Source organism: Mauremys reevesii, linkage group 1 (assembly GCF_016161935.1).
Source record: "Mauremys reevesii isolate NIE-2019 linkage group 1, ASM1616193v1, whole genome shotgun sequence".
Classification (NCBI taxonomy): Eukaryota; Metazoa; Chordata; order Testudines; family Geoemydidae; genus Mauremys; species Mauremys reevesii.
This window is the reverse complement of record NC_052623.1, coordinates 38,701,076-38,727,362: the sequence shown is the minus strand read 5'-3', so window position 1 is coordinate 38,727,362 and position 26,287 is coordinate 38,701,076. Positions and strand designations below refer to the sequence as shown.

At 40.1% G+C, this 26,287-nt stretch overlaps 1 protein-coding gene across 4 annotated transcripts in view; it reads right to left on the bottom strand.

The window, feature by feature from the left end:
- Positions 1 to 26,287, bottom strand: part of DYNC2H1 (dynein cytoplasmic 2 heavy chain 1) — a 359,230-nt gene that overhangs the window by 162,897 nt on the left and 170,046 nt on the right. For all 4 annotated transcript variants that reach the window (XR_005601157.1, XM_039546469.1, XM_039546537.1 and 1 more), the window contains exons 70-74: positions 26,128 to 26,217; positions 18,713 to 18,778; positions 16,503 to 16,553; positions 8,446 to 8,523; positions 7,440 to 7,571 (exon numbers count right to left, since the gene is read on the bottom strand). Coding sequence is in view for 3 of the 4 variants with exons in the window: in XM_039546469.1 (XP_039402403.1) it covers positions 7,440 to 7,571; positions 8,446 to 8,523; positions 16,503 to 16,553; positions 18,713 to 18,778; positions 26,128 to 26,217 (417 nt within the window). In the remaining variant the exon portion in view is untranslated. The remainder of the gene's footprint in view (positions 1 to 7,439; positions 7,572 to 8,445; positions 8,524 to 16,502; positions 16,554 to 18,712; positions 18,779 to 26,127; positions 26,218 to 26,287) is intronic.

Genomic DNA, 26,287 nt, shown 5'->3' with positions numbered 1-26,287 from the left:
GTAAGGAGAGCTAGAACTCCTGTTCTTAGAAACCTTCCCAGTACCTTCTGATGATTATTCCTTTGAAGGTCTGGGAGAATGTGATACCAAGGTCAGCTCCCAGACTGATGCACTGGGCAGCACAGTATGGGGAGGTGAGCAGCCCTCAGTGGTGAAAGAATAGGTTAAGGAGTATTTAGAAAAGCTGGACATGCACAGGTCCATGGAGCCAGATGCAATGCATCCAAAGATGCAGAGGGAGTTTGTCTGATGTGATTGCAGAGCCATTGGCCATTATCTTTGAAAACTCGTGGCGATCGGGAGAGGTCCCAGATGATTGGAAAAAGGCAAATATAGTGCCCATCTTTGAAAAAGGGAAGAAGGAGAATCTGGGGAACTACAGACAGGTCAGCCTCACCTCAATCCCTTGAAAAATCATGGAGCAGGTCCTCAAGAAATCCATTTTGAAGCACTTGGAGAAGAGGAAGGTGGTCAGGAACAGTCAACATGAATTCACCAAGGGCAAGTCATGCCTGACCAACCTGATTGCCTTCTATGATGAGACAACTGACTCTGTGGATATGGGGAAAGTGGTGGACGTAATATACCTTGACTTTAGCAAAGCTTTTGATATGGTCTCCCACAGTATTCTTGACAGCAAGTTAAAGAAGTATGGATTCGATGAATGGACTATAAGGTGGATAGAAAGCTGGCTAGATCGTCGGGCTCAATGGATAGTGATCAATGGCTCAGTGATCTAGTTGAAAGCTGGTATCAAGCGGAGTGCCCCAGTGGTTGGTCCTGGGGCTGGTTTTGTTCAACATCTTCATTAATGATCTGGATGATGGGATGGATTGCACCCTCAGCAAGTTCATGGATGACACTAAGCTGAGGGGAGAGGTAGATATGGTAGAGGGTAGGGATAGGGTCTAGAGTGATGTAGACAAATTGGAGGATTGGCCCAAAAGAAATCAGATGAGGTTCAACAAAGACAAGGGCAGAGTCCTTCACTTAGGATGGAAGAATCCCATGCACTGCTACAGGCTGGGGACCGACTGGCTAAGCAGCAGTTCTGCAGAAAAGGACCTGGGGATTACAGTGGATGAGAAGCTGGATATGAGTCAACAGTGTTCCCTTGTTGCCAGAAGGGTAAGGGCATATTGGGCTGCATGAGTAGGAGCACTGCCAGCAGATCGAAGGAAGTGATTATTCCCCTCTATTTAGCACTGGTGAGGCCACATCTGGAGTATTGTGTCCTGTTTTGGGCCCACCACTAGAGAAATGATGTGGACAAATACGAGAGAGTCCAGTGGAGGGCAATGAAAATGATGAGGGGGCTGGAGCACATGAATTATGAGGAAAGGCTGAAGAAACTGGGCTTATTTAGTCTGCAGAAGAGAAGACTGAGGGGGGATTTGATAGCAGCTTTCAACTACCTGAAGGGGGGTTCCAAAGAGGATGGATCTACACTGTTCTCAGTGGTGGCAAATGACAGAACAAGGAGCAATGGTCTCAAGTTACACTGGGGGAGCTCTAAGTTGGATATTAGGAAAAACTTTCACTAGGAGGGTCGTGAAGCACTGGAATGGGTTACCGAGGGAGGTGATGGAATCTCCATCCTTAGAGGTTTTTAAGGCCTGGCTTGACAAAGCCCTGGCTGGGATGATTTAGTTGGGATTGGTCCTGCTTTGAGCAGGGGGTTGGACTAAATGACCTCCTGAGGTCTCTTCCAACCCTAATCTTCTATGATTCTAAGGTGGACAGGACATTAAACTCACTTGGAGGCTGATGTATAGGGCAAGTCCCCTGGCCTGGATCAAAGGCAAGTTAAAGAAAACACTCCATGATTAGGACTTTCAGTCTGATCTCTTGATTTTTCCTGGCCCTGCTTTTGAGGGCTGCACAAAAATTAATTTTTTGAGGAATGTTTGTGCGTGTTTGAGGGAGCTTATCAATCCTGCACCGATTAAACAGTTGTTCTAGGCTCAAGAAATCACACCCCTCCACCTCTGCTGGGCATGCTCCAACCTGAGGGAGCATTTTAAAGGGAGTGACTCAGTTCAGTCTGGGCCAACTGTGGAGAAAAGCAATCAGGTGAATCAGCTTCCTGCCGGAAAGCCACCAAAGCGCCACACTGCCAGGACAGAGCCTCATAGCCAAGCCAAGGAAGTCCAATCACTGTGGGAGCTGAGGGGGAGCTTGGGCCAGCGGAAGAGACTCAAGAGACAGATCAGAGGGGAATGCAACAGGCACCCCAAATCCAACTCTATGACACCAGAGGGACTGAAACAAGGGTAGGAAATGACCCAGGGAGAGTGATTAGGGGTATCAGGCCCTGAGCCCTGTGTGAGGGCCACTGCTTCAAAGGACCCTGGACTGGAACCCGGTGGAGTAGGGTGAGCCCAGGTTCCCATACCACCCTCCCAGTCTCAGCACTATCCTGAATCATAGCCACTGAGCAAGGTGGCCTTTGGACTCTCTTTCCCGAACTGTAACTAGTACCGTCAGCCTGGAGCACACAGCCGACCCCCAAAAGCGTGTGTCCCAGACAGCTAATACAGCTGACAGTTATAGCATCCCAGCAAGTAAGGCAATGCTTGAATCCAGTGGTGCGGGCATACCCCTGCAAGGGAGAAAAACAGCACCCTCTGGAAGGAAATTAGGAAAAAGGGGAAAAATAAGAGAAATAAAATAAATATCTTCCAAATAAAAGAAAAGTATCAAAAGACTATACTGAACTAAACTACACACTAATAAACAACTAAACTAGACTAGAAGGCAACTTAACACTAGATACTCTGTCTCAAGCCAAGGAAGTTGAAAAGGAAATGAGGACAGGTCGCCCACATAACCATATATATCCTTGGCACAGGGCATGAGGAGGTGTAGGGTGCAGGCCAAATGGGCACTACTATAAAAAATCTCCAATCAAATGGATGGGGTGCATGTGCACCTGAAATGGATACAGGGACTCCTGAATTGGAGCATCCATAGGGACATTATTTGAAGAAGAACTATGTGTTTGTCATGAAAAACAAACTAATATCATTACTTTATACCATCATTTCCTGCAGCTGGAATTTAGTAGAGCACACCTAATCTGCTGGGTAAATTTTCAACAGATATAAAGCTATGTATGTTAGTCAGCACTGACTTTGTAAGTGTTATACTAATGTGCCTGTTCTGAATGTGTTTTTATACTAAAATAATCAATTTTGAAAGCATCTCTGCTTGGTTTTAAGATAAATAACACCTGTAATCTCTTTATCCTGAGCTACTCTAACTATGAACCTCTAAATTACAAAATGTTTTTATTATCAACAAACCCCCAAACCAACCCTAAACAGCACATATAGTTGATTCACCCCCTCCCCTTGTCTCTCTCAGTTAGGCTCTGATACATATCAATTCAGCCCACACATGTTTTAGGTTCCTAACTTCCAATGATATCAATGGAAGTTAGAAGCCTAAATACCTTTGAGGACCTGAGCCTTCCCTACTAACTATCTTCATAGGATCTTTCACAGGCAGCTTCCTGCATAATGTATGCTTTAAAGTTCTGTACACTGCTGACTCTGGGACATACAGTCACCCATGCCCAGTTCAGTTTATAGTCCCTTTCCTCAGGGCTCTGTTTATTCTCCAACACAAACCAAAGGAAATGCAGAACGATAACAAAAGCAATAGTCTTGTCCTTGGCTGAGATGGTGGAGCCCTCTGGACTTTGGTAATTAAATCGTCTGAACCACACCAGCCTATGGAAGCCCATGGAATCTCCTTGCAGCCTTCTCCTTGTCTCTGTCTCCTCTGACTCCTCCCCGCCTCCCTCCAGTGGAGTTGGGGCCCTCATTTATATCTTCCAGCTAGGAATCAGGCCCAATCAGTGGGTGCAGTTTAGCTGAGTCAGCTGATTCCCTCCAGAACAGGGACAGCTGTTCATTAGAGCCCCTGGCCTTGAAAGAGCCAGACCTCACTGTTACATGTACCCCAAGGATTCCCAAACTGTGGTACATGAGACATCTCAGGGGGAGGTACCTGGGAGAAATTGTGCAGTGGTGGATTTTATTTATTATTTCATTTATTGCATTTTCAAAATAGGCTGTTCAGACAACACTTTAAAACTGTGGGAATGTGTTATATAAAATATGGTAGTTAATTTACTTCAAAACTGTGGGAATGTGTTATATAAAATATGGTAGTTAATTTACTTCAAGATGTAGTAATGTATGAATGAGAACGCAGATACACAGAGACACTGATGTACAGAGCCCTCAACTCCAGTCACCGTACAGCGCAGGTTCAGTTGCCCAGCAACTATCCAGTTTAGCTGAGCTCAGAATTTAGTCAGGGGGTTGTGTTTTTTTCCCAGTTGTATATGTCACACTATAACTATATTTGTACATAACAGTGAAATATAGACAGATGGCTAAAGACTGGCAGTATTAAGAAGAACACACAAAGTATCAGTGATGAGAAGAGTAGGGATACACAGACAATTGGTAAATCTGGAAGGGGGTAAGCAGGCAGCTGGTAGATCTGGAAGGGGGTACACAATAAGAAAAGTTTGGGAACCTCTGCTCTAAGGATATATCTACACTGCAATTAAACACCTGCAGCTGGCTTGTACCAGCTGTCCCAGGCTCATGGGGCTCAAGCTAAAGGGCTGTTTCACTGAGGTGGGAGGGTCCCAGAGTTCAGGCTGTAGCTCGAGGCCGAATATGTACACCACCATTAAACATCCCCTTAGCCTGAGCCCTGTGAGCCTGAGTGAGCTGGCACAGGCCAGCTGCAGGTCTCTAACTGCAGTGTAGACACCTGCAGGTGTCTAACTGCAGGGTACACTACTTCTTAAAGGGTACATCATGGAAGAAGCTAACCTCTGAGTGGGACTTAAATAATTCTGTGCTGGTGTTTTCTCCTATCACTGTTGGGATACATTTTCACTGCTTTCTAAAAGACAAAGACACCCTTTACACTCATCATACTGGTGTTTGATGGGTTTTTTTTCTTTAGGTTTTTTTTTAATCCTCTAGAAACTGTGATGAAGACACATTGGGGACATATGAACTATTGTTCTGCATATTATAGAGTGAAGCATGTTATTCAGATAAGAGCTTTTGTAAAATGGTTTGTTTATAGTTTATTCCTAATTTCTGTGGTGATTGTTGTTAAAAAAGTCCCCTTCTTTCTCTCTCTCTCTCTTTTTTTTTTTTTTTGGTGCTAGATACTTGGCTATTTTTTTTACAAATGAATTCATTGAGATACCCAGGGAAGGCTGTGTGATTTGTGCGCTCTGGCAGTAATTGCAGGATGTTTAATTTGTCAGAAGTACCCGACCAGGGTTTTGAGAGGTGTCATTCCTGCTAATTCAGTTTCTGTTGTTTACTGCACATAGCAAAATCTGGTGGCAGGACAACTTAGAGGAATTGAAAGTAGAAAATCCACTGTAATCAAGTTTTCTATTTTCATTTGTGTTGTATGTAGCCTGTATATTTCTAAGGCACACAAGATTCCCTGTGTGTGAACTTCTGTACCCCAGTCTGGGTGGGAGGGATGGCATTGGCTCTTGAAATTATTCTCAACATACTTTACACAGAAAAGTCATGCACATTAGTGTACTGACAAGCTCCCCAGGGCAAGGGTCATGTCCTTCTATATGTCTGTATAACATTTACCACAATGTGACCCTAATACTTATTTGAGCCTCCACCTCCAGACACTACCACAATACAAATAACATGGGACCCAACAGGCAGCCAAGTAGGTTTTGTACATTTGGGGAATCAGCAACTGCTGAGGTGTGGAATGTGTCCTGTATGGTTCTTTGCAGAGGGTTACAGCTGACTGTGATCTCCATAGTGGCTAACTTTGCCTAAGGAGTTATCATAGATTGGGAAGTGGTGTACCTTTCTTTAGGCTAAAATACTTGCTAAGCCCCTTATTTTCATGCTAGGATCACACATAACTATCTGACTCCTTATCCCTCTACAAGTCCACCCCAACACCATCTACCAGAAAGTTTACTTTGGGTACTTGTCACCCTTAGTATGTGTTCAGAACCTCATTGGCAGTGCTCAGCATCTCACAGCATTGAGCTCTGCTATTTTAAAACATTAAACCTTCAGACCTAAGCTACAAAAAATATTTTAAAAACACAATGCAGTGGGGGTGGGGAGAGATAATGAAAGGGGGCGGGAGGACCTTCTATAGGGCAGGAGGCATTTATCATATACCTGTGCACCTACGAGAATAGACCCATTGGAAGGTATGAAAATAAATAATATACACTGCTAACAAACACTTTAGCAAACCTTTGTTAAGCTGCTACCTGGTAAATCTAGAAGTGCACACTTTATTAATGATGTTGATAAAGCATCATCTGACTTTAGCCAGATTATATCTGTTATTGTAATGCTAGAAGTGAATAATTTCCTCTCCCCTCATATTTTAAAAATCTTTGGAAATTAAATGCAACTTCCCACCCAAAAAAACCCCTATTTCAATACAATATTAAAATAAAATATTAAACATTTAAAAGTCTAGAAAAGAAAAAATCAAAGTAAAAATTAATACAATGTTAACTCTGTCTCTTCCATGTGTACATTATAATATGATCGTATGTTATTGTAGATACATAAAAAACTCTATATGAGGTTGTAGAAAAAGTTATATATAATCCTATTTTATCATCTGAAAACGAATAATGACAGTAGCATTATAATATTTAGCACTTACAGGGATTTTTCTTATCATACTTCAAAGAACTTTTGCAGGTGAAAAAGTCTCAATTTTACAAAGAGGAAAACTTGAAGGGTAGACAGTTAAGAGACAGATGACATTGTGAGCCAATGACGGAGTTAGGACTAAAACCCAATTCTCTTGACTGTGATTTCCATACTCCTATTCTCTGGATCGAATTGCCTCCCTAATGTGAGGGATAAATAAAGATGTTTGTGCAAAAAAGTGCAGAGTTCATGTTGCATTTTCAACCTTAACTGTTGCATTTCCTGACCTTTCAGTGCTTAACTTGCAATCTTGATGTTGCATGAATGTAGGGGGTTTCATGTTTAATGTTGGGGTAATTTAACGATATCCGGCTTGACAGGCTGAGAAATAATGCAATAAAGAACCAGTGACAAGGAAAGGAGAGTATCACCTGTCTGGAAAATGAAACTGGTATGTTTTAATGAACAATCTCCTATCCTAAAACAGATGCTCTGTTTGAGTACCAACCCACCAACACATACATTAAAGACCCTGGTAAAATGGTAATGGACGTTAAAAATAAATTAGTACATTGTAATTAGCTAAACTAATCATGCTCCCACTGAAGACAACGTAATTTAAGTCAATAATTATTCTTAAACCATGATCAGAGTCTAATCTCTTAATCATGAAGTAAAACTGAGTTTCAACACAGAGAACAGAAGTATTTTCAAAATTCAGTATTAAAATATTACCTGTTGAAATAGGGTAATATTCTTTGCAATAATGGATGGAAAATCTTGTTCACATGTAGAGCTCTGAGAGAATGTACGCCACAGATCTGCATCTTCAAAGCAGAGTGTCTGATATAGAGCTGGGAGAGAGATCTACAAAGCAAATAATGCACATTTAACAGTAAAAACAAAACAAAATAGCAACAACTTATAGCCAGCCTGACATATTCTCTGTATTATTTTTATTCTCTCTTTTTAAAATCTTTTTTGTTCCTTCCCCTTCCTCCATCCCACCTCAGTCCTTTCTATCACACATGGCTAATTTATTTCACTCAACGCATCAACTGTTCTCTGATCCAAATGTCTCATAACCCCCACCACCCTCCCCCAGTTGCTTTTGGTCCCTACGGAAAGGAGGAAGTGAAAAACAACCAACATTGAAGTATCACAGTTCTAGTGCTCTGCAGCTAGTTAATTTCTCTCCCTCATGAACTCTCAGCCCTTCCCTTCTTGCTGGTGAGCTTTATGCAGTAGGAGAGTAGCCCTAGATCAGTACTTCAGAGATTGTTACTTTTATTTCACTCCTTTCAGCAGGGGAACATAGACTGTCGTAAGAGAAATCAGTCCAAGAAAATATTGGGACTTCAAATTAATATGAAGCTACCCAATTTGATCACTAGAGACCTCAAACAGGCCTCTAAATGCTACCCAATTTATGCATGTAAAATTGTGGATACTAATTTTTAGGCTACTTATGAAAATACGGTTTTGCTTTCTAGAAATGTGTATGTCAAAATGCTAAGTAATTTTTCTACTTTCCATAATGGTTATTTCAACTGGGTACATATTAGACTGCGTTTTTTGGAAGAGTTAATAAATAGTTCTTAACTAATTTTGAATACAGTTTAAAATAACTAAAACTGTAGTCATGTTGGAAAATATTTAGTTTATTTTCAACTCCAAATTAATACTTCCGAATAAATCAATACCATTTCAAATTGAATTTAAATCATCATATAGACAATACCTTCAGGGACGCTACTGCCCAAGTTCGTTCCTGTTCTATCCAAGATGGAATTTGGTCACGGATACCTCTTTGTGAATCCTTATAAAACAAAGTAAGCCATATATTTGTAAAATTCAAACCTACAAGTTGTTTAATAACTAAAGTTTCAAAATGAAAACAGATATGAAAACACTGGCAACATCCTTTACAGGAATCTTTCAATGGTATTCTATTGATAAATTTATGAATAGTGTAGCAATGTTTGTTTATTATTGCTATTTTACAAAGTTATTACATACAAGAGGCACCTCAGACTTGACTAGATTTAGTCCTCCCCCTTCCATTTTCACAGCAGATGAGTACTTCTAAAATACTGAAATCTAGATACTTTATTAATACATTAAAATAAACTTTAAAATAATGTTTTATTGCCTCACTGAAACATATTAATGACACACATGGATCATTAGGAGGCCACTATAGAAGAACCCAGAGGATTTATCTCAATTTAGGGCTGACTGCAGGAGATGTCATACTGAGAAAGGAAACAATCTGGTTAGAAATGTTCCAGTCTGGATCCTGACCTTTCTCTAAGACATCTGATGTATACAAAGCAGCAAAAAATAATAAAATAAAATAAAATAAATTATAAAATAAGAATAAGAATAAGAATATGGACGGAAAAGCAAGTAATATATAGGAACAAGATTTCTAAAATGTCATATAGATGACCATGTAATGGAGTACCATTACATGACAATGTAATGATATGACCTCCATATCAATCAGGAGAAGGCTAACAAGCTCCTCTGTGCTCAACTGTTACCAGAGAGGCACACCTGCAGAGCCTACTCCAGCTGGAGAAAGCAAGCTTTAAAAGAAGATGCTTGTCACAGGAAGGCACGGCAATCAGGAAGAAAGCTGCTGTGCCTCAGGAGTAGCTGGCCCTTGCTACAGAATGACAGAGTGGAAAACAGCTGACAAGATTCTGCTGCCCACGAGACCTTTATAAGGTGCCTTATAGAATGCCCCCTTAAACAGGAGGAGGACCCAAAAAGGGTGGAATAAAGTTCCCAAACAGGGAAAGGACTCCTAAAGGGGAAGAGACTCTAAAGCTGCATGAGTATGATCCAGATAAAGACCCAGCCTATCACAGAACACCATTTGGAACAATTAGCTGCCAAAGGATTTTTTTTCCACAGGAATGAAAGTCAGGACTGTAGTACTCAACAAAGGTGTTCATGGATGATCAGAACATCATGGATGATATTTCCTGTGTGGTGACTCACACACTTTCTGCTCACCATAGCACCAGAGAGTGTGCTGAATGGACTCCCTTTTTGGGCTAGTTTCTGTGCAACCATGTAAGCTTCAGTACTTCATAGCCTGGCTATTAAGTATTTAGAAGCTTGCAGACCCAAGCACTTCTAATGAAAGGAAATCAGTAAAGATGATGTTTAAGTAAATTACATCTTACTGTCTCTTTCCACATCCAGGAAGATGAGCTTCACTTTGGGCAGACCAAAGGAAAAATAATCCCTAGTAATGTATGGAGAACAGAGTTTATCCTTGTGACAGATGATTTTGAAGTTGAAGTTGGAAGAATCTTCTCTTTATGGGCCAGTGCATTTTAACAGCATACATTTTGGAGACATTTCTGACTGTTGTGCTTGTAACCAGGAAGCATGGAATTAGAAGCCATCAGTTTGAAATATTTGGTTCTGACAGACTTTAGCCCTCTGGACAGATCCCAGATAGGGAAGACAGGACTTTTGGTTTGGACAGACACTGCACAAGGACATTTATTATTGCTGGATGATCTACCAGAGATTTAGATGAGACCTTGTGCAATATGCTATTTAGTGTTGGGTCATCAGCATTGATGGTGGGATGTCTCACATTAGGTCATTCTGTACAATTCCAGAAGAGCTATAATGCTTGTTTTCTTGGGTTTGACTATCTTGACACCAATGGGAGAACACTGTTCACATTCTTGCACAGGCCAAAGAGATAGAAAATTTCTATGAAGCTAAGAAACACTATTATTTTGGAGGAATCGATTATCTTGTTTAGTACCCATCATTAACTAGCCTCTCAGTCTGGATTAGGATGAAGTAGGAGGCTATAACATAGCAGATGGAGTGGAGACACTTTATGACAGCTTCACTAGGTCCAAGTACCATGGACTTCTTGGCTGATTTTAGGGCAACAACAATTGCAATCCCCCCCCTCTTTTTTTTAATCTTCCGTAAAACTCGTCCTAGTAGTAGAAGGGGGGAAACAAACAAGCAAATTCAGCTGTGAGTGGAACTGTATATTTACAGTGATCTTGGGTGAAGAAAATCATTGGGGTTTTTTTGTGTTTTGACTGAACACAAATAGGAACGCTTAGTGATGGCCTAGCTCCCTGGATATCAGCTTTTTAGAACCAGATATTTAGTTTTTTGGACTGTCTGCTGAAAGTGTACCTAGTCCTCTTGTGTCTTCAATGTGCCCTTTTTATACTGATCGCTATTATTAGGTTAGGTGACCTTCTGCTCAAGAAAAAAAAATACTGTTTGGCATTTAGATTTGCACTTCTTCTGCTCCTTTCTCAGGGGCTCCTGGAAGTCCGATGAGCCATGCTGGCCATCTCTAGGAAGCTGATACTCTAGAGTCCTTCTGACATTGACCAAGTTCCAGGATGTTGTCCCCTGTGCAATCCCCATCCTGGAAGACTGGCATCTGTGTTCAGGGTTTCAGATTCAAGATTTTGCAGTAAGAATGCTACCATACCATCCTGTTTCCACTCACTGATAGCTGGCTGGATGTTATCTTTATTTTTCTCTAAATCTCAAATTTTGGAATGGTTCCAAGTTTTTAAGAGTTTTTAAGAATCCCAAAAACTCTCTCATGTGCAGTCTTGTCCACGAAGAATGTTTGAAGCTAAATGACCAAAGAGCAGCAGGTAAATATGGATTAAGGATACTGTGTTCCATAACACCCCAGACATCAGTGTCTTTGTTTTGTTAAGTCTTTCTTGTGTAGGAAATGCTCTGGTTCTCTGTGTTTATCTCAACTCCTGGAATAGCCTATGAAAATCCTATACTAGCCTACTGGATAGGAGGGAAGCAGTCGATGTGATAGATCTTGATTTTAGTAAGGCTTTTGACACAGTCCCACATGACATTTTCATAACCAAACTAGGGAAATGTGGTATAGATGAAAATATTATAAAGTAGGGGGATAACTGGCATAAAGCTCATACTCAAAGAATAGTTCTCAATGGTTCGCTGTCAAACTGGTAGGACATATCTAGTGGGGTCCTGTAGCGGTCTGTTCTGGATCTGATACTTTTAAAGATTTTCAATAACAACATGAATAATGGAGAGGAATACGTTTATAAAATGTGTGGAGGACACCAAGCATAGGGAGGTTGCAGGGACTTTGGAGAACAGATGAGAATTCCAAATGACCTTGACAAATTGGAGAATTGGTCTGAAATCAATATGATGAGATTCAATAAAGACAAATGCAAAGTACTACATGTAGGAAAACAAAATAAAATGCCCAACTACAACATGGGGGAAAACTGGCTAGGCATTAGTCTTGCTGAAAAGGGTCTGGGGGTTATAGTGGATCACATATTTACTAAAAGCCAAAAATGTGATGCAGTTGTGAAAAAGGCTAATATCATTCTGGGGTGTAGTAATAGGAGTGTTGTATGTAAGACATGGGAGGTAATTATGCCACTCTACTCAGCAGTAGTGGTGCCTCATCTGGACTCCACGTTTCAGGAAAGATGTGGACAGAGGAACAAAAATTTTAAAAGGTTTAGAAAATCTGATCTAAAAAGAAAGGTTAAAAAAATGGGTACAGTACAACCCTGTTTATCTGACCCTCCCTTATGGAGTGAAGTTCTGGAACAGCCTTCCAAGGGGAGTAGTAGGGGCAAAAAAACATATCTGGCTTTAAGACTAAGCTTGATAAGTTTCTGGAGGGGATGGTATGATGGGATAGCCTAATTTTGGCAATTAATTTGGCAATTGATCTTTGATTATCAGCAGGTAAGTATGCCCAGTGGTCTGTGATGAGGTGTTAGATGAGATGGGATCTGAGTTACTACAGAGAATTCTTTCCTGGGTGCTGCTGGTGAGTCTTGCCCACATGCTCAGGGTTTAACTGATCGCCATATTTGGGGTCGGGAAGGAATGTTCCTCCAGGGCAGATTGGCAGAGGCCCTGGAGGTTTTTCGACTTCCTCTGCAGCATGGGGTGCAGGTCACTTGCTGGAGGATTCTCTGCAGCTTGAGGTCTTCAAACCACAATTTGAGGACTTCAATAACTCAGACATACGTTAGGGGTTTGTTATTGAAGTGGATGGGTGAGATTCTGTGACCTGCATTGTGCAGGAGGTCAGACTAGATGATCATAATGGTCCCTTTCTGACCTTAAAGTCTATGAGTCTCTCTGTATTTACCAAATAACCAGGACTCTACGGCCAAAAGTGAGCGAACTCTCCTCCGGCCACTAGATGGCATCATATTTTCCCATTCTCCAGTTTACCTGGAATTTTGATTATCTGATCTGGCCCTGCTCCCAATTCGACCGGATAAACGGGGATCTACTGCTAAGTTTAGTCTTCTGAAAAGAAGACTGAGTAGAGATCTGATAACAGTCTCCAAATATGTTAAGAGGAGTTATCAAGAAAATGTTGATTAACTGTTCTCCATGTTGGACTGCATTAGTAGGAACATTGCCAGCAGATCGAGGAACTGGGCTTTTTTAGTTTGCAGAAGAAAAGAGTCAGGGGGATTTGACAGTAGTCTTCAACTACCTGAAGGGGGGTTCCAAAGAGGATGGAGCTAGGCTGTTCTCAGTGGTGGCAGATGACAGAACAAGGAGCATGGTCTCAAGTTACACTGGGGGAGCTCTAAGTTGGATATTAGGAAAAACTGTTTCACTAGGAGGGTGGTGAAGCAGTGGAATGGGTTACCTAGGGAGGTGGTGGAATCTCCATCCTTGGAGGTTTTTAAGACCTGGCTTGACAAAGCCCTGGCTGGGATGATTTAGTTGGGGTTGGTCCTGCTTTGAGCAGGAGGTTGAACTAGATGACTTCTAGAGGTCTCTTCCAATACTAATCTTCTATGATTCTATGTACACTGAAGGTAGACCAAGTAGTAATGGGCTTAATCTGCAGCAAGGGAAATTTAGGTTAGATATTAGGAAAACCTTGCTAACTATAAGAATAGTTAAGTACTAGAATAGGCTTCCAAGGGAGGTTGTGGAATCCCTGTCATTATCTAATCTGTTCTTAAAAACCTCCAAACACTGGTCAGGAATGGTCTACGTAAATTTGGTTCCATTTGGTGGGAGAGGGGCTGGACAAGATGACCTTTCGAGATCCCTTCCAGCCCTACATTTCTATGATTCTATGAGAGATAATCAACAACCTCTTATTTAACTTTATTAAAAAGCATGGGATTGGGTCCTGTGGGTCACTGGCTACAAAGTCCCTGGGGATGATGCATCTAATACTATGTGTAGATGAATCCCTGGACTGTTCAGCTGCTTTATTACCATTTTCAAGAGCTTTGTAAATATCCTGGTGGGGGGCAACACATAGTGATGGTGTTGATTTTCATAAACAAAAACAAATAAACTACTGTTGACTGAACTTTGACTGTCCATATGTCTCCACCTGTTCCACCTACATTAAAAGATCTTCTTGAGACATAGCAACAACAATAGAAGCTGCAGTCACTATCCTCAATTTTGTCTTTTTAATCAACCTGACCAGCATCTTAAGCTTTAGGATGATGAAGACTTCTCCAGATCTTCTTCTCACTATGAAGATTATTGAACGAAGCTTTGAGCACTTTTGGTTGAGGGACAAGATTTAAATCTCTAGGAAATGGGAGAACTTCTGCAGGACAATTTTTTTCTTCTCATCATCTCTTGAGGCTGAAGAGGGAATAAAAAAGGGATGTGGAGGAGCCTGAAACTCCAGATCTGTACCACTTGTCTGAAGTCAAGTCCCACTATGTCTGAAAATTGGGAAATTCTGCTCCTTAGGCCTATTTCTGGACTGAGGCAGGCCCTCTGCAGTCATACTGATAGCTTGGATTGGAAGGAGAGATTGAAAGCATTCCCTGATCTGGGCTTCCCTATGCTATGCCAGGTCTTATCCCTGCAAAAAGAAAGATCCCTTCTCTTGGTCCATCATTGTGAGTAACAACAAAAGAGCTTCTGCCTTTATATTACACCTGGCAATCCACCTCAATTTTGGGGGAGGAGCTAGAGTTTGTGGAAAGAAGTGAAGATCTGGAGTACTTTGGGACCTTTTCTTCCTTTTAGGGTTTTTTTTTTTTTGGCTGTCCTTCAGAAGTGATTGCTCCATTGAAGGACTGGTCTCTTATCATCTGATGCTCTGTTTTGCTCCATAGCCTACATGGGGTAGGATCTTGAGCCCCATCTTCATGATCCAGTATGTAATCAGAGAAGAGGCCCAGGAACTTCTCTGAGAAATCCTCGGGAAGATGGAGAGTCCAAAAAGACACTAAATTCCTTGACAAGTCAATCAATTATTCACATAAAAACCTGGGAAAGACCTTAGCCATTGTTCCTTTAGAGGTGGATTGGACCAAATGATCTGGAGGGTTGGACTTACCCTTAATGAGTCCTTGATGGGTGAGTAAGCCCAGTTTGCTGAATCCAAGGACTAAAGTTGACTGATCAGTCCTTGCAGAGGTGTCTTTGGAGCAATCTCAACTGATGTGAGGATGACACAGAGGTCTCAAAAATCTATTCACCATCCAAATCCCTTCCCCTCACAGACCAAGGTTAGACTCATAGATTTTAAGGACAGAAAGGACGATCATGAACATCTAGTCTGACCTCCTGCACATTGCAGATACAGAACCTCGCCCACCCAGTGCTGTAATAGACCCACAATCCCTGGCTGAGTTACTGAAATCCTCAAAACATGATTTAAAGACTTCAAGTTACAGAGAATCTGCCCTACACACTAGTTTAAACCTGCAAATGACCCTGTGCCCCATGCTGCAGAGGAAGGTGAACGCCCCCGCCCCCTACCCTTACCCCCCAAGGTCTCTTATTAATGTGACCTGGGCAAAATTCCTTCCCGACACGAAATATGGCAATCAGTAAGACCCTGAGAAGGTACATGACCCAGAAGCAAGACACCTGGGAAAGAATTCTCTGTAGTAACTCAGAGCCCCCGCCCCCATCTAGTGTCCCATCACCGGCCATTGGAGATATTTGCTGCCAGCAGTCACAGATCAGCTACATGCCTTAGTAGGCAGTCTCTTCATACCATCTCCTCCATGAACTTATCAAGCTCAGTCTTGAAGCCATTTAGTTGTTTTTTTTTCTCCACTGCTCCCCTTGGAAGGCTGTTCTGCAGACTGTGAGCAATAATGGCAGAGTTTCCCTTCTGTGGCTCCCAAAAGGGAGATGTAGTACCACTTGGTCCTTAATCTATTCCTTTTGGCTGGCTCCAACATGCTGGGAGTGAGGGGCATAAAACCAAGAGCATAATTCCTCTTCTCCGCACAAAAAAAATCGTCCTCTACTGCTCATTCTGCTCTAAAAGGTGGCTCCCAAACCAAGGGCAGTAATGGATAAGGTGGGAGTGTTCAGTTTCCTCTAGAGACAGAAAATCTAAGGTTGGGAGGAAGGGTTGTCAAAGTCTCAGAGCAATGTGGACATGTCTGATTGTCTCTGATGCTTTTAAGAAGAGAGGTGCATCCACAATATTTTGTGCTGGGGAGAGGTCAGAATCTAGAATTCTCTATTTTAGAGAGGGTGGATTTACTGCATTTAAATATAGTTAAATTTACATTTGGGAACAGTACTGCAGTCACACAAGGAAAAATGATACAACTTTATCAAAAGTAAAAAAATTACTTACTATGTTAACATATTTTTAAATATTTCTATTGCTAGAAAAGAGCTACTTTGTTCATACTATACATATAAGTACAGTAAATAACAAACATACAATACATTTGAGAATAATCTTTTAGGATTCTAGCAACGCATTCCTTATTTCAGAATAAACAAATAAATAAATCTTACCGATTTTCTTAACATGTCTCCAATGATCACACCTGTAAAAGTATCCCATTCCTATGAAGGGAAAAAAAAAAAACCTTAGACAAGGCATAGGGATATCTTAAAGCACACAATATAATAGTTACAGATAAAGTAGAGGGTGATCTGAGAATAGTAATAAAGGGGCCTAAGGAGTCACCCAACTCCTGCTGACATAAATCCCAAATAAGGGGTTGGAGGCATGGATTTATGAGAAAAGATAAAAGAAGCTAAACACACGTAACTTGACTAAGCAAAGTATAGATGTAGGGAGCATGATATACACTAAAGCCAAGAACTTAGTAGGATTCAAACAGGCATTAGAGATTTCTATGAATAATATGATCATCAAGAATTACAACAGCATGGACTAAAAAACAAAAACAACATCTATAACAAAAAAGCCTCCTAAGAGTTATCATGCTTCAGTACATAAGCCAACTGAAAGTTTTCCTGTGAGTAGTTTTTTCAATAAGGAACCTATTTTCAAAGGTATTTAGGTGCCTAAAGATGTGTTTAAATCAATGGGAGTTAAGCGCCTAACCTGTTAAGGAATTTTGTAAATCCCACTAGGCACCTGTCTACATCTTTAGGAACCTAATTACCTTTGAAAATCTTGCCCCAACTACTTGCTTTTGGGTTCTTGCATTTTCCTCTGAAGCAGCTAGTACTAGACTAGATAGACCCTGATCTGATCTGCTTCCTATTACCGTTTTGCCATATGTGAAAGGTATAATCACCAAAGAAAGAGGGATTATTTACTGTCATACACTGTGATATAACAGAATACTCTGACTAAATTAAGAAAGCAAAAAGTAAATAAAACTTCTTGACGATGAGATCTATTAGACAGTAGTACAGTCATCCAAGATGAGTACTTTGGGTCACTGTAGCCTAGGCTGGATAATTTTTTTAATTCTTTTTTTGCTGGGCACAATACTTCAGGTAGAGGAGAAAAGGGGTAGACCAAATAACTTAATAGTGTAAGTATTTTACATCACTAATATCTATGATTATATGGCCAGGGGTTAATTTACTATAATTTAAAATATATATAAAAACGATAATAGAGGTTTTTCTTATTTAAGGAAAATAGCATTTCTCCGACTTGAAGTAGGTCAATCCACACATCCACTTGGCTTTTGTTTGTGACATTACACAATCAAAAGTCAACAGTATCAACAACATAGCAGAGCGTTCTATGGATCCATCCAACCAGTTAAATATTGATGCCATTCCATCTCTCCCAAGATTCTTTACAGCCAGTGACTTAGCAAATTAGAAGCAAATTATTTATTAACCATTCAAACATAAAAAGGCATATACATTATAAATATACTGCTACTGCACAAAATATGAATAAAGGACTCCTGCTCCCAAAACTGAAAAATATGTAAAATATTTATGTAAACATGATAAAGTAATAATATAGAAATGCATATAAACCAGATGCAGCAAGCATCAGTATACAAAGACTAAGAGGGACCATTTATTCCTCTACAACCGTGCCCCACTCCCACAGTAGGTGTGTTCCTCTTGAACCACAAAATTGTTGACCAGTAAGGGAAGACTCATGAGCACAAGAGGCAGAGACAGTAGCAAGACCTATACTACTATAGAACTCACTAGCAAAAGAGATGTAACTTTCAGAGCTAAACACAAAACATATCTTCCACTTTGATTTCCATCAATAAATTTGTCTCACAAACAAGTACTCAATTAATCAAGTATCAGAGGGGTAGCCGTGTTAGTCTGGATCTGTAAAAAGCAACACCTTATAGACAGATGTATTGGAGCATAAGCTTTCGTGGGTGAATACGTCTGACAAAAATTCATCTTTCTCTCCTGCTGCAGAGGCCATCTCACTTCTTTCAATCCCTTAACCTTCTCAACATATATTTACACATCACATTCAAACTTCTCGTCCTCATCATCACCCTACGTCTTGTCTGTTGTTTTCTACCACTCTCCTAGTTGGGATCTGCATGCTAATTCTGATCACTTTCCCGTCAGAGCCTTCTCTAACAAACACACTGAACTTTCTTCCGTTCTCTCTACACTCCCACATGTCCATCTTGATTCTGGAAGCCAAGCAGCTGCCTTCTCCTTAAAACCCCTGTTTAAAATTTACTTTTCCACAATCTCTCCAGTGATGGCCTATATTTCCAACCTTTGGTTTTTTTTACAGTACTTACATTATCTTGGAAAAGTTCAGGGTGCATTCCTCTTACAAAATGCAAAGCAAACATTAGTTGATCAGCCTGAAATAAGAGCAAGATAAATGGATAAATACATTTGTTAGACATCACCGCCATGCTTTTCTAATTTTACTTCTGAGTAAAGCTAGCTAACAGAACCACAGTCTCTAAGCACCTATCCTGATCAGTACAGCAGCAACATTTTTAGTTTCAAGTAACTGGTGACATGGAGCATCACTCAGATAACTATCTTGGGGTGATATATAGTGTAACTAGAGATGGACTCAAACCACAACTCCAGATCTGAATACACCCAAATTTTGCAGGAAGAGAGGGATGGCATTTTAACCAAAAAACACAAATTATTTCAGAAACAATAAAAATTTGAAATGTTTGAAATAATGTGCTCTGCTGATGCAGGAGGTAGAACTTCCAGCAGTAACTCAATGGGATAAAGGGTGCAGATATCTAAGTTGAGATTTTCAAAAACAGGTGTTTGTATTAAAATCATATTTTGACATCAAGGTCTGGTAGTTGGTAATGTGGAATTGGAAAGTGGCTGATGAATAGCTCTTCCTTCCCATCTAGGCCAGCCAATTAGATTCCTTATCTGATGGAGATTGAATTTGATGGTTCCTCTTATTCATAGCCTCCATCACAAGAGAGTTGGGATTCGAGTGGGAGAAAAATTACCCTATTCCTTTGTGTGGGATGTAGTATTTCTTACTTACACACTTACAGGTTGATGGAATTGTGGCAGGTGTTTGTCTCAGGGCATGTGTGGGAGATAAAGAGTGCCTCATTGATAGGCAGGGCAACCTTTCCTTGGGGACTGGTGATCATGATATCAACCAGGGAATGTTTGAACTCTTGCACCTCCTCAAGTGGGACTTGAAGGGGGAATGCTAGACTTTTCATCTACCTAGAAGGGTGGGGATGGCATTACAACCTTGTCTGGAAATGAACAGGACTTTCCAGATGGAGGAAAGAACTCCTCTGAGACTCCTGTTCCTCTTGTATATCTTCCAGTACCCGAGAAGTGTGTGTACCGAGGTGTGTGGTGCCAATGTGCACTTTATTGTAGGATAGTCTGTAGGAGCCGATCGTTGGTACAGTACTTGTGGTTACCAATGCTTTCTCTTAGGCATCCGATGGAGCTGGTTGCCAAAGTGGGTCCATGGATCCCTGTAACCTCACTGAGGAGGTGTATAAGGGAAGGGACCCCAATGATAATCATAATCTCTGGATCTATGATGTCTGGTAGGTTCCCCAGGAGCAACTTTATGAAAGGGGATACGAGGGATAAGCTAGAATGGTACCAGGATGGATCCCTGTAACGATTTCTGAGTCAGAGGAGTCTTCCCCTGAATTAGAACATCCTCTGATGTTCTAATCAGTACCAAAGGCTGGAGTTATAAACCAGTCGCAACATGCTGCTTTTGTAGCTGTATTTGTGGAGGTGAAGCTGGTAGATCCTCCCATAATTGGAGATTCAGGTTCATCAGAAATAATGAGATTCTCTGAAGAAAGGAACCTGGAAAGAGCTGGAAGGCTCTGATATTCTTCACCCGAACTTAGAGTTAGGGTGGTGAGATGGAAGCTATTGTGGTACTGAGATGACTGAAGGGGCATGTCCCCTTTCAGAGGCACTGCAAGATACCAGTACTGGGGCATGAATGACAGTCCTGTCAGTGTCTCACGGTGCCGTAAGGGATCAGAAGGTGCCACTGTGGTAGCTGCTCTTGTGTAGGCACCTCCGAGCAGAACAGCTTCCTCGGTAGTGATGCTATGGTACCAGACTCAGTAGGAGACTCTACTATATCCTTACAGAGCTGAGAGGTCTCCCAAGAGTGGGTCTTATATGATGACCTGCCTCTCTTCTTCACTTCCCTGCTGCAGGAGGCATGTTTCCTCTCTTTTGAAGTTTTATTGTCTGGGGTTGCAGAAAAAGCAGCAACAGTGACCAAGGGTGTCTGTGCCATAAAGGCCGATGTACAGGGGAGGAGGGCAAGCAGACACCTCAGGAGCTAGGGCATACTCATTAGTATGAGCTTAAGTCTAACCTCTCTGTTGTTCTTGGGTCTGCCCTAAAAACCCAGAAAGACCTTTCATTTGGCTTGGGAAAAGGACCTGCGGCAAGTCTCACACGTCTTAAACCCTTGGGTTTTAAGCATAACAATTATGCTCCAACACAAAAACTTGGAGAAAAAGAGGAGCTGCCCCCTTTCTTTGACCCACAAAAAATAAAGTGAAATAAAAGGTATTATGAAAATAAATAATGCAAAAAGACAAACAACTAAACCAAATAAATAAAACAGTCATTCACAAGTTACGACAGAAAGCTGAAAACAGCAGGCAGTAGAACTATCCATCTCAAGCTGCAGGTGGCTGAGAAGGAACAGAGTGGTGCCTCCCTACATACTCTCTTTCAGAGCACAAGGCACCATTCTGCACAGGCACAGGCCCCCAAATACTACTTTGCAGTCTTCGGTTGAGAGTGCACAGGCACGCTCAAATCCTCTAGTGGAGTATCCGTGGGAACATATATTCGAAGAAGAACAGCAGGATAATCCCTCATCAATCCTGCCTGTAAGAAATCTAAGGCTTGTGTTGGTTATGGTGTGAAGTCTTTCATGTTACTGTCCTTCCTGTCCTTTGCTGCCAACACAAGGATAAATTCACATCTTTGTTCCAGGTTGACTCTCAGAGCATGAACCACTGGAGTGGTCTGGAGTGAATCTGTGCCCAGAGGACCTGGCCATTGCATCAAACCATTTTACCCAAAAGAGAGGGGACAAATCTCATTAGGGTGACAAGGTCTAAAATACAGGTGTCACCAACTGGTCCAGTTTCTGTAATCTCTCCTCTTATAAGAAATCCCTTCTCTGTTTTTGGTGTCTATCAGGGGCCCATATGGATCATTTCCTATGAGGGGATGAGAACAGGCTTCTTGTGGTTTAGATCAAAGAATGTACACCTGCATTCCAGCCTGTCTCAGGTCCATACTATTTGAGTGTGCCTATTTTTAATAATGTATATGTAGTATGTGTTCATTTTTTAAAAGTCAAAACTAAATAATGCAAAGAATGTCTGACTCATTTAATTTCCCAGTATGCAACTGCTTTTTTTTTATTGAAAACATCCTTTACATAGAAATCATTTCATATAGAACAGTTTAGACATTAAAACATCAGGCAATGCCATAGTTCAGCTGGAAACCAACTCATGAACTAGTTCATTTCTACACCAAACCACCATATAAATCCCAGTTTTTCCAGTAAATTCACATTTAATGCTAACATACAGCATTTTAAATTCATCCATAAACCCTGGCAAACCAAAGGGTCAGATGTGGTAACATCAGTGATCTCACAACAAAAGTAAATGATAATGATTCATTCTGATATCTTGAGGTTATGTTCCTAAACAACCATTTATCTTCTACAGAGTACCATTTTGCTGAACTCAAGGTGAAAATTTTTCAAAAAGAAGATAAACTATGCACATACAAAAGTGTGGGATGATTAACAACATAAAAACAAAATTGTGGCATGGTTTTTAATTATTCCAGGATAAAGTAAAACTGAATGTCATTTGCTGTGCTATTTTACAAATATTCTATCCTTTCAAATTGTATTTTATAGAATGTATGTTTTCAGGCTGGAAAGTGGTTGAGAAGTGCACATGAGAAAAAAAGTTTGATTAATGATTTGCTGAGCTTCTCCTTAATAACTGCAAAAGTCTATAGCTAAATGAGATAGAGACAAAAGTAAGTAACAACAGTGTTCCACACTCAACTGGGATAAGAACACCAATAACAATTACTAGTTTCTATGTGTGCCTCTGGTTCTTTATTTGAAAGCTTGGTGGCTCGGCAAACAGATGAGGCAGTGAGCCTAGTGCTGAAGATGAGGTGTGGGGGCAGACATAAAGGCCTATGACTTGGTGGAAATAAATAAGAGAAACAGGAGAGTTTTGATGGACCTCCCAAGAAAGCTCTAAGAAAAAGAGTTTAAACTGTTGACGCTGACAAGAGCCAACAATGAGACTCAATTCAAAAAATAACTTAACTGGATATCAAACTAATTTCAAAAGAATCAAGGTCACCTGAGGCAGAAGTTGCATAAAACTTTTTCAGGAATGAAGACTAGGAGAGTTACATTCAAATCAAATGTAAACTGATGTCCTTTCTGACTGGAAATTAGTACATGGACTTTGAGCAGCAGGTGAACTTATAAGTGAACACAAGAAAGCAGTCATATACGGTACAAAGAGTCAAAAGCATCCCAACTGAAACAATACCTGTGATAACATGGAAGAAACAAGAAAGTTAATTGTGGCATATAGGAAAAACAGCAAGAGCAGAGGACAAACATCTGTGGAGTCTTTTGACCCAGCCACCAACAACGGGTATTTTACTCTTGGGAAGTGGGGGAAAAAGGGCGCAGAAAAATAAAAGGAAACTAGAGAACTTAAATATGGACAGAAAACCCTGGGGATGATATTGGGCAGCAAATTACATAAGAGCTGTGATTCAATAAGACAACAAAAGATGAATATAATTATGTAGCAATATGTTGCTAAGGAGATAGTTAATATTCCTGTCTCTATACAGTTCTGGAGTATGGCATTCAATTCTGTAAATCTCAGAAATATATTGACATATTGAAGGTAGTGAACAGAAGAGCAATTAGATAACCAGATAAAATTAAGACTTTGAAAATGTAGGCTAAATAACAGGAAAAACTGCCTAACAATGAGATCTATTACTGATTAGAATAGTTTCCCAAGAGAACTGATAAAAGATGCATTGCTAGGACATTTCAACAAAGTTTGGATCAAATACTAAAAAATTTACCACAGGAAAAACAATCTAAGTGTACTATAGGAAAGAAGATGGGGCATGAGACCTAAGGGGTCATTTTCATCTCCAACATCTATGATTCTAATAAACAGGACAATTTAATTTTACTTTAGATTAGTTGTGTTAACTAATATTATATGTGATTTATAGAGAAACATTGGCTTTCTTATACAGATTATTAGGCAAGCCTGCTCTGGAGCATTAGGTATTTATAAACAAAATATGTGGGTATTTAAATCATAACACACAAAAACACCAAAATAAGATATATCAGGTATATTTGGGATATAGAGGAAAAATATGAATATCGATTAATGCTGTAGCACAGGGCCTACACAGGCCACAGGCCTGTAAGATATTTATCTGAGGCAAACAAGGCCTCAGGCCTCAAGATATGCTGTCACGAGTAGCTAACCAATGAATGAGTCTATGTCACAAGATGAAACAGTTACAATAGATATGTTAATACTGATATTTAGGAAATATATACTGTAATATACCATTTAATTCCATTTAAAATACGTTTGGGATTATTGCAGACATAGAGAGTCAGCAATGTATTTACCACGAGTTGTTATTGTGACTGAGTGACATAAATGTTATCGAGTATAAGAGGAACTAACAAGTTAACCTTTGAAAAACAGGGCACCCCAAAATTAGTGGGGTGTGGAAGTATAGATAAGGAAAAGGGATTGAAATTTTCATAAATATGTATGAACCTCAGTGGGCATCAGCATAACAAATTATAAAAGTGTATTCCAGATTGCATGCCTTGGGAGACACCAGCGTGACAACCATTGGTGATGATGATGAGGAAGATAATGACTGACACATTGGGGTTCCCGAGCAGGAGATTTGAGTGAGGGCTGAACATTTTGTACTATTGCTCTATCTGCTGTTGTATTTCAGGGCTTGTGGGATTGTTCATCTGTTTAGTGGATTTGTTAATCAATGGACTGGTGATAAACTGCAAGTGTTTCCCGTGTGATCCTCAAGTCTCTCATTCTAATAATATTGGTAATAATCTTCCTGATGCTGTAGCCACTCAGGAGACTGAACCCTTATCGACTACTGTAATTTAAGAGATTAATCAATAATCAATACACCAATCCATCAGTTAGGTTAAAACACTTCACCATGTTCAAATTGTCAGATTGGTTAGTCCATTAAAAATATATATATATATATTAAAAAGTCTGCTGTTACAAAAAAGGTCAATGATTTTTCAGTGTCTCTTCACTTCCTTTTCAGTCCACTGTGTCTAGCATACTAACATATAAAATCCTACTTTCTCTCTATTCTTAGACAGTCCAGTGGTGTCATATTGCTGTCAATTGACACAACAGCAAAAATTATCAGTGAGGCACGCTCTGGCTTGTGGTTTAATACTATGTTGATTGCTGATAACCCAGAAGAGCTTTCATTAAAATAAAGAGCTGGCTTCATTCTAACAAAGGTCCATATGCTAAATCTTGAAAAATGCAGCTCAACACTTAAAGACTAATGTGCTTTCTAATTCCCTATTCACACCTTATTGGGTATATATACACATGCATAATCCCATTTACACAACAGTATTAATTTTATAAAATAAGTGTTACAGTCTAATTGTAAACATGCCTTGGGTACTAAGCAAATATTCCTTTAATGATCTACAACAACAGAGGAAAAATACTATTCAAGCTAAATAAAAAAAAACAACACTGCACATATACAAAAAAGTGTATAAGGATGCTCAAGTAACTCAACCACTTTATCTTTCCTGTGTGCAGTAGAAGAACCTTAGGTTGCAACTACATTTCCAAATGTATTTCTACATTTTATTGCTGAATCTAATCATCAGGGTGCTTTTAAAAAAAACTAAATATTTATAACTATTAATATTAAATTGTTGATTCTAAACCACACTATGAAGTACTGTTAAGAATAAAATTCAAGCCAGTGAATTTTGTGTGTGTGTGTGTTTTTTAATTGTGTATGTATTATTGTTATTGTTGATATTACTGTGGTAGTGCTGAAGAGTGAAAAGGTTCCAATTAGGGATCAGGGACCTATTGTGCAGGGCACTGTACAAGCATACACATATAAAAACAAAAAAGATTCAAGAAGGATGGAGAGCCAAAGCCATTTCTGCCACTTCCTAAACAAGAACAATATGTTTGATGGGGACAAACTTGTATCCTCTGCTGCAGTTCTGCAGAGGCTAGTGCAGCCTCAGCACTGAAAGAACCCCATGATCTCTGCATAGGGTTAAAAGAGCGACAGCACATATACTAGGTTGCTGATGGGGCACAGAGGTCATTTTTTCTCCTAAAGCAGCCACAATGCTGCTCTGTTTTGGTGTATTACCCTGCTGAAGAACAATTACATGATACAAAGCCAGCTCACAAAAGCTAATGCACCCATTACTCATACATACTCAGAATTTAGTATTATAGTATATACAGTGAATCAAAATACTGCATATGTGAAGCAGGCCAAGTTATGGTTGCTGTGAGACTATAGTTTCACATTTAGTACAGAAAAGATCAAAGAAAATGCATCTTACCTTAAACAAGCAGCGACAGACATATTCATACACCATGTGTTTTAATGAGCTGATAAGAGACATAATTCTTTCTTCAGTATTTTCTGAATCCTAAAAAAAATTAGTTTGAACATGAAAAGTTCAGCTGGACAAAAACATGCATTTATGTATGTATGTGCAA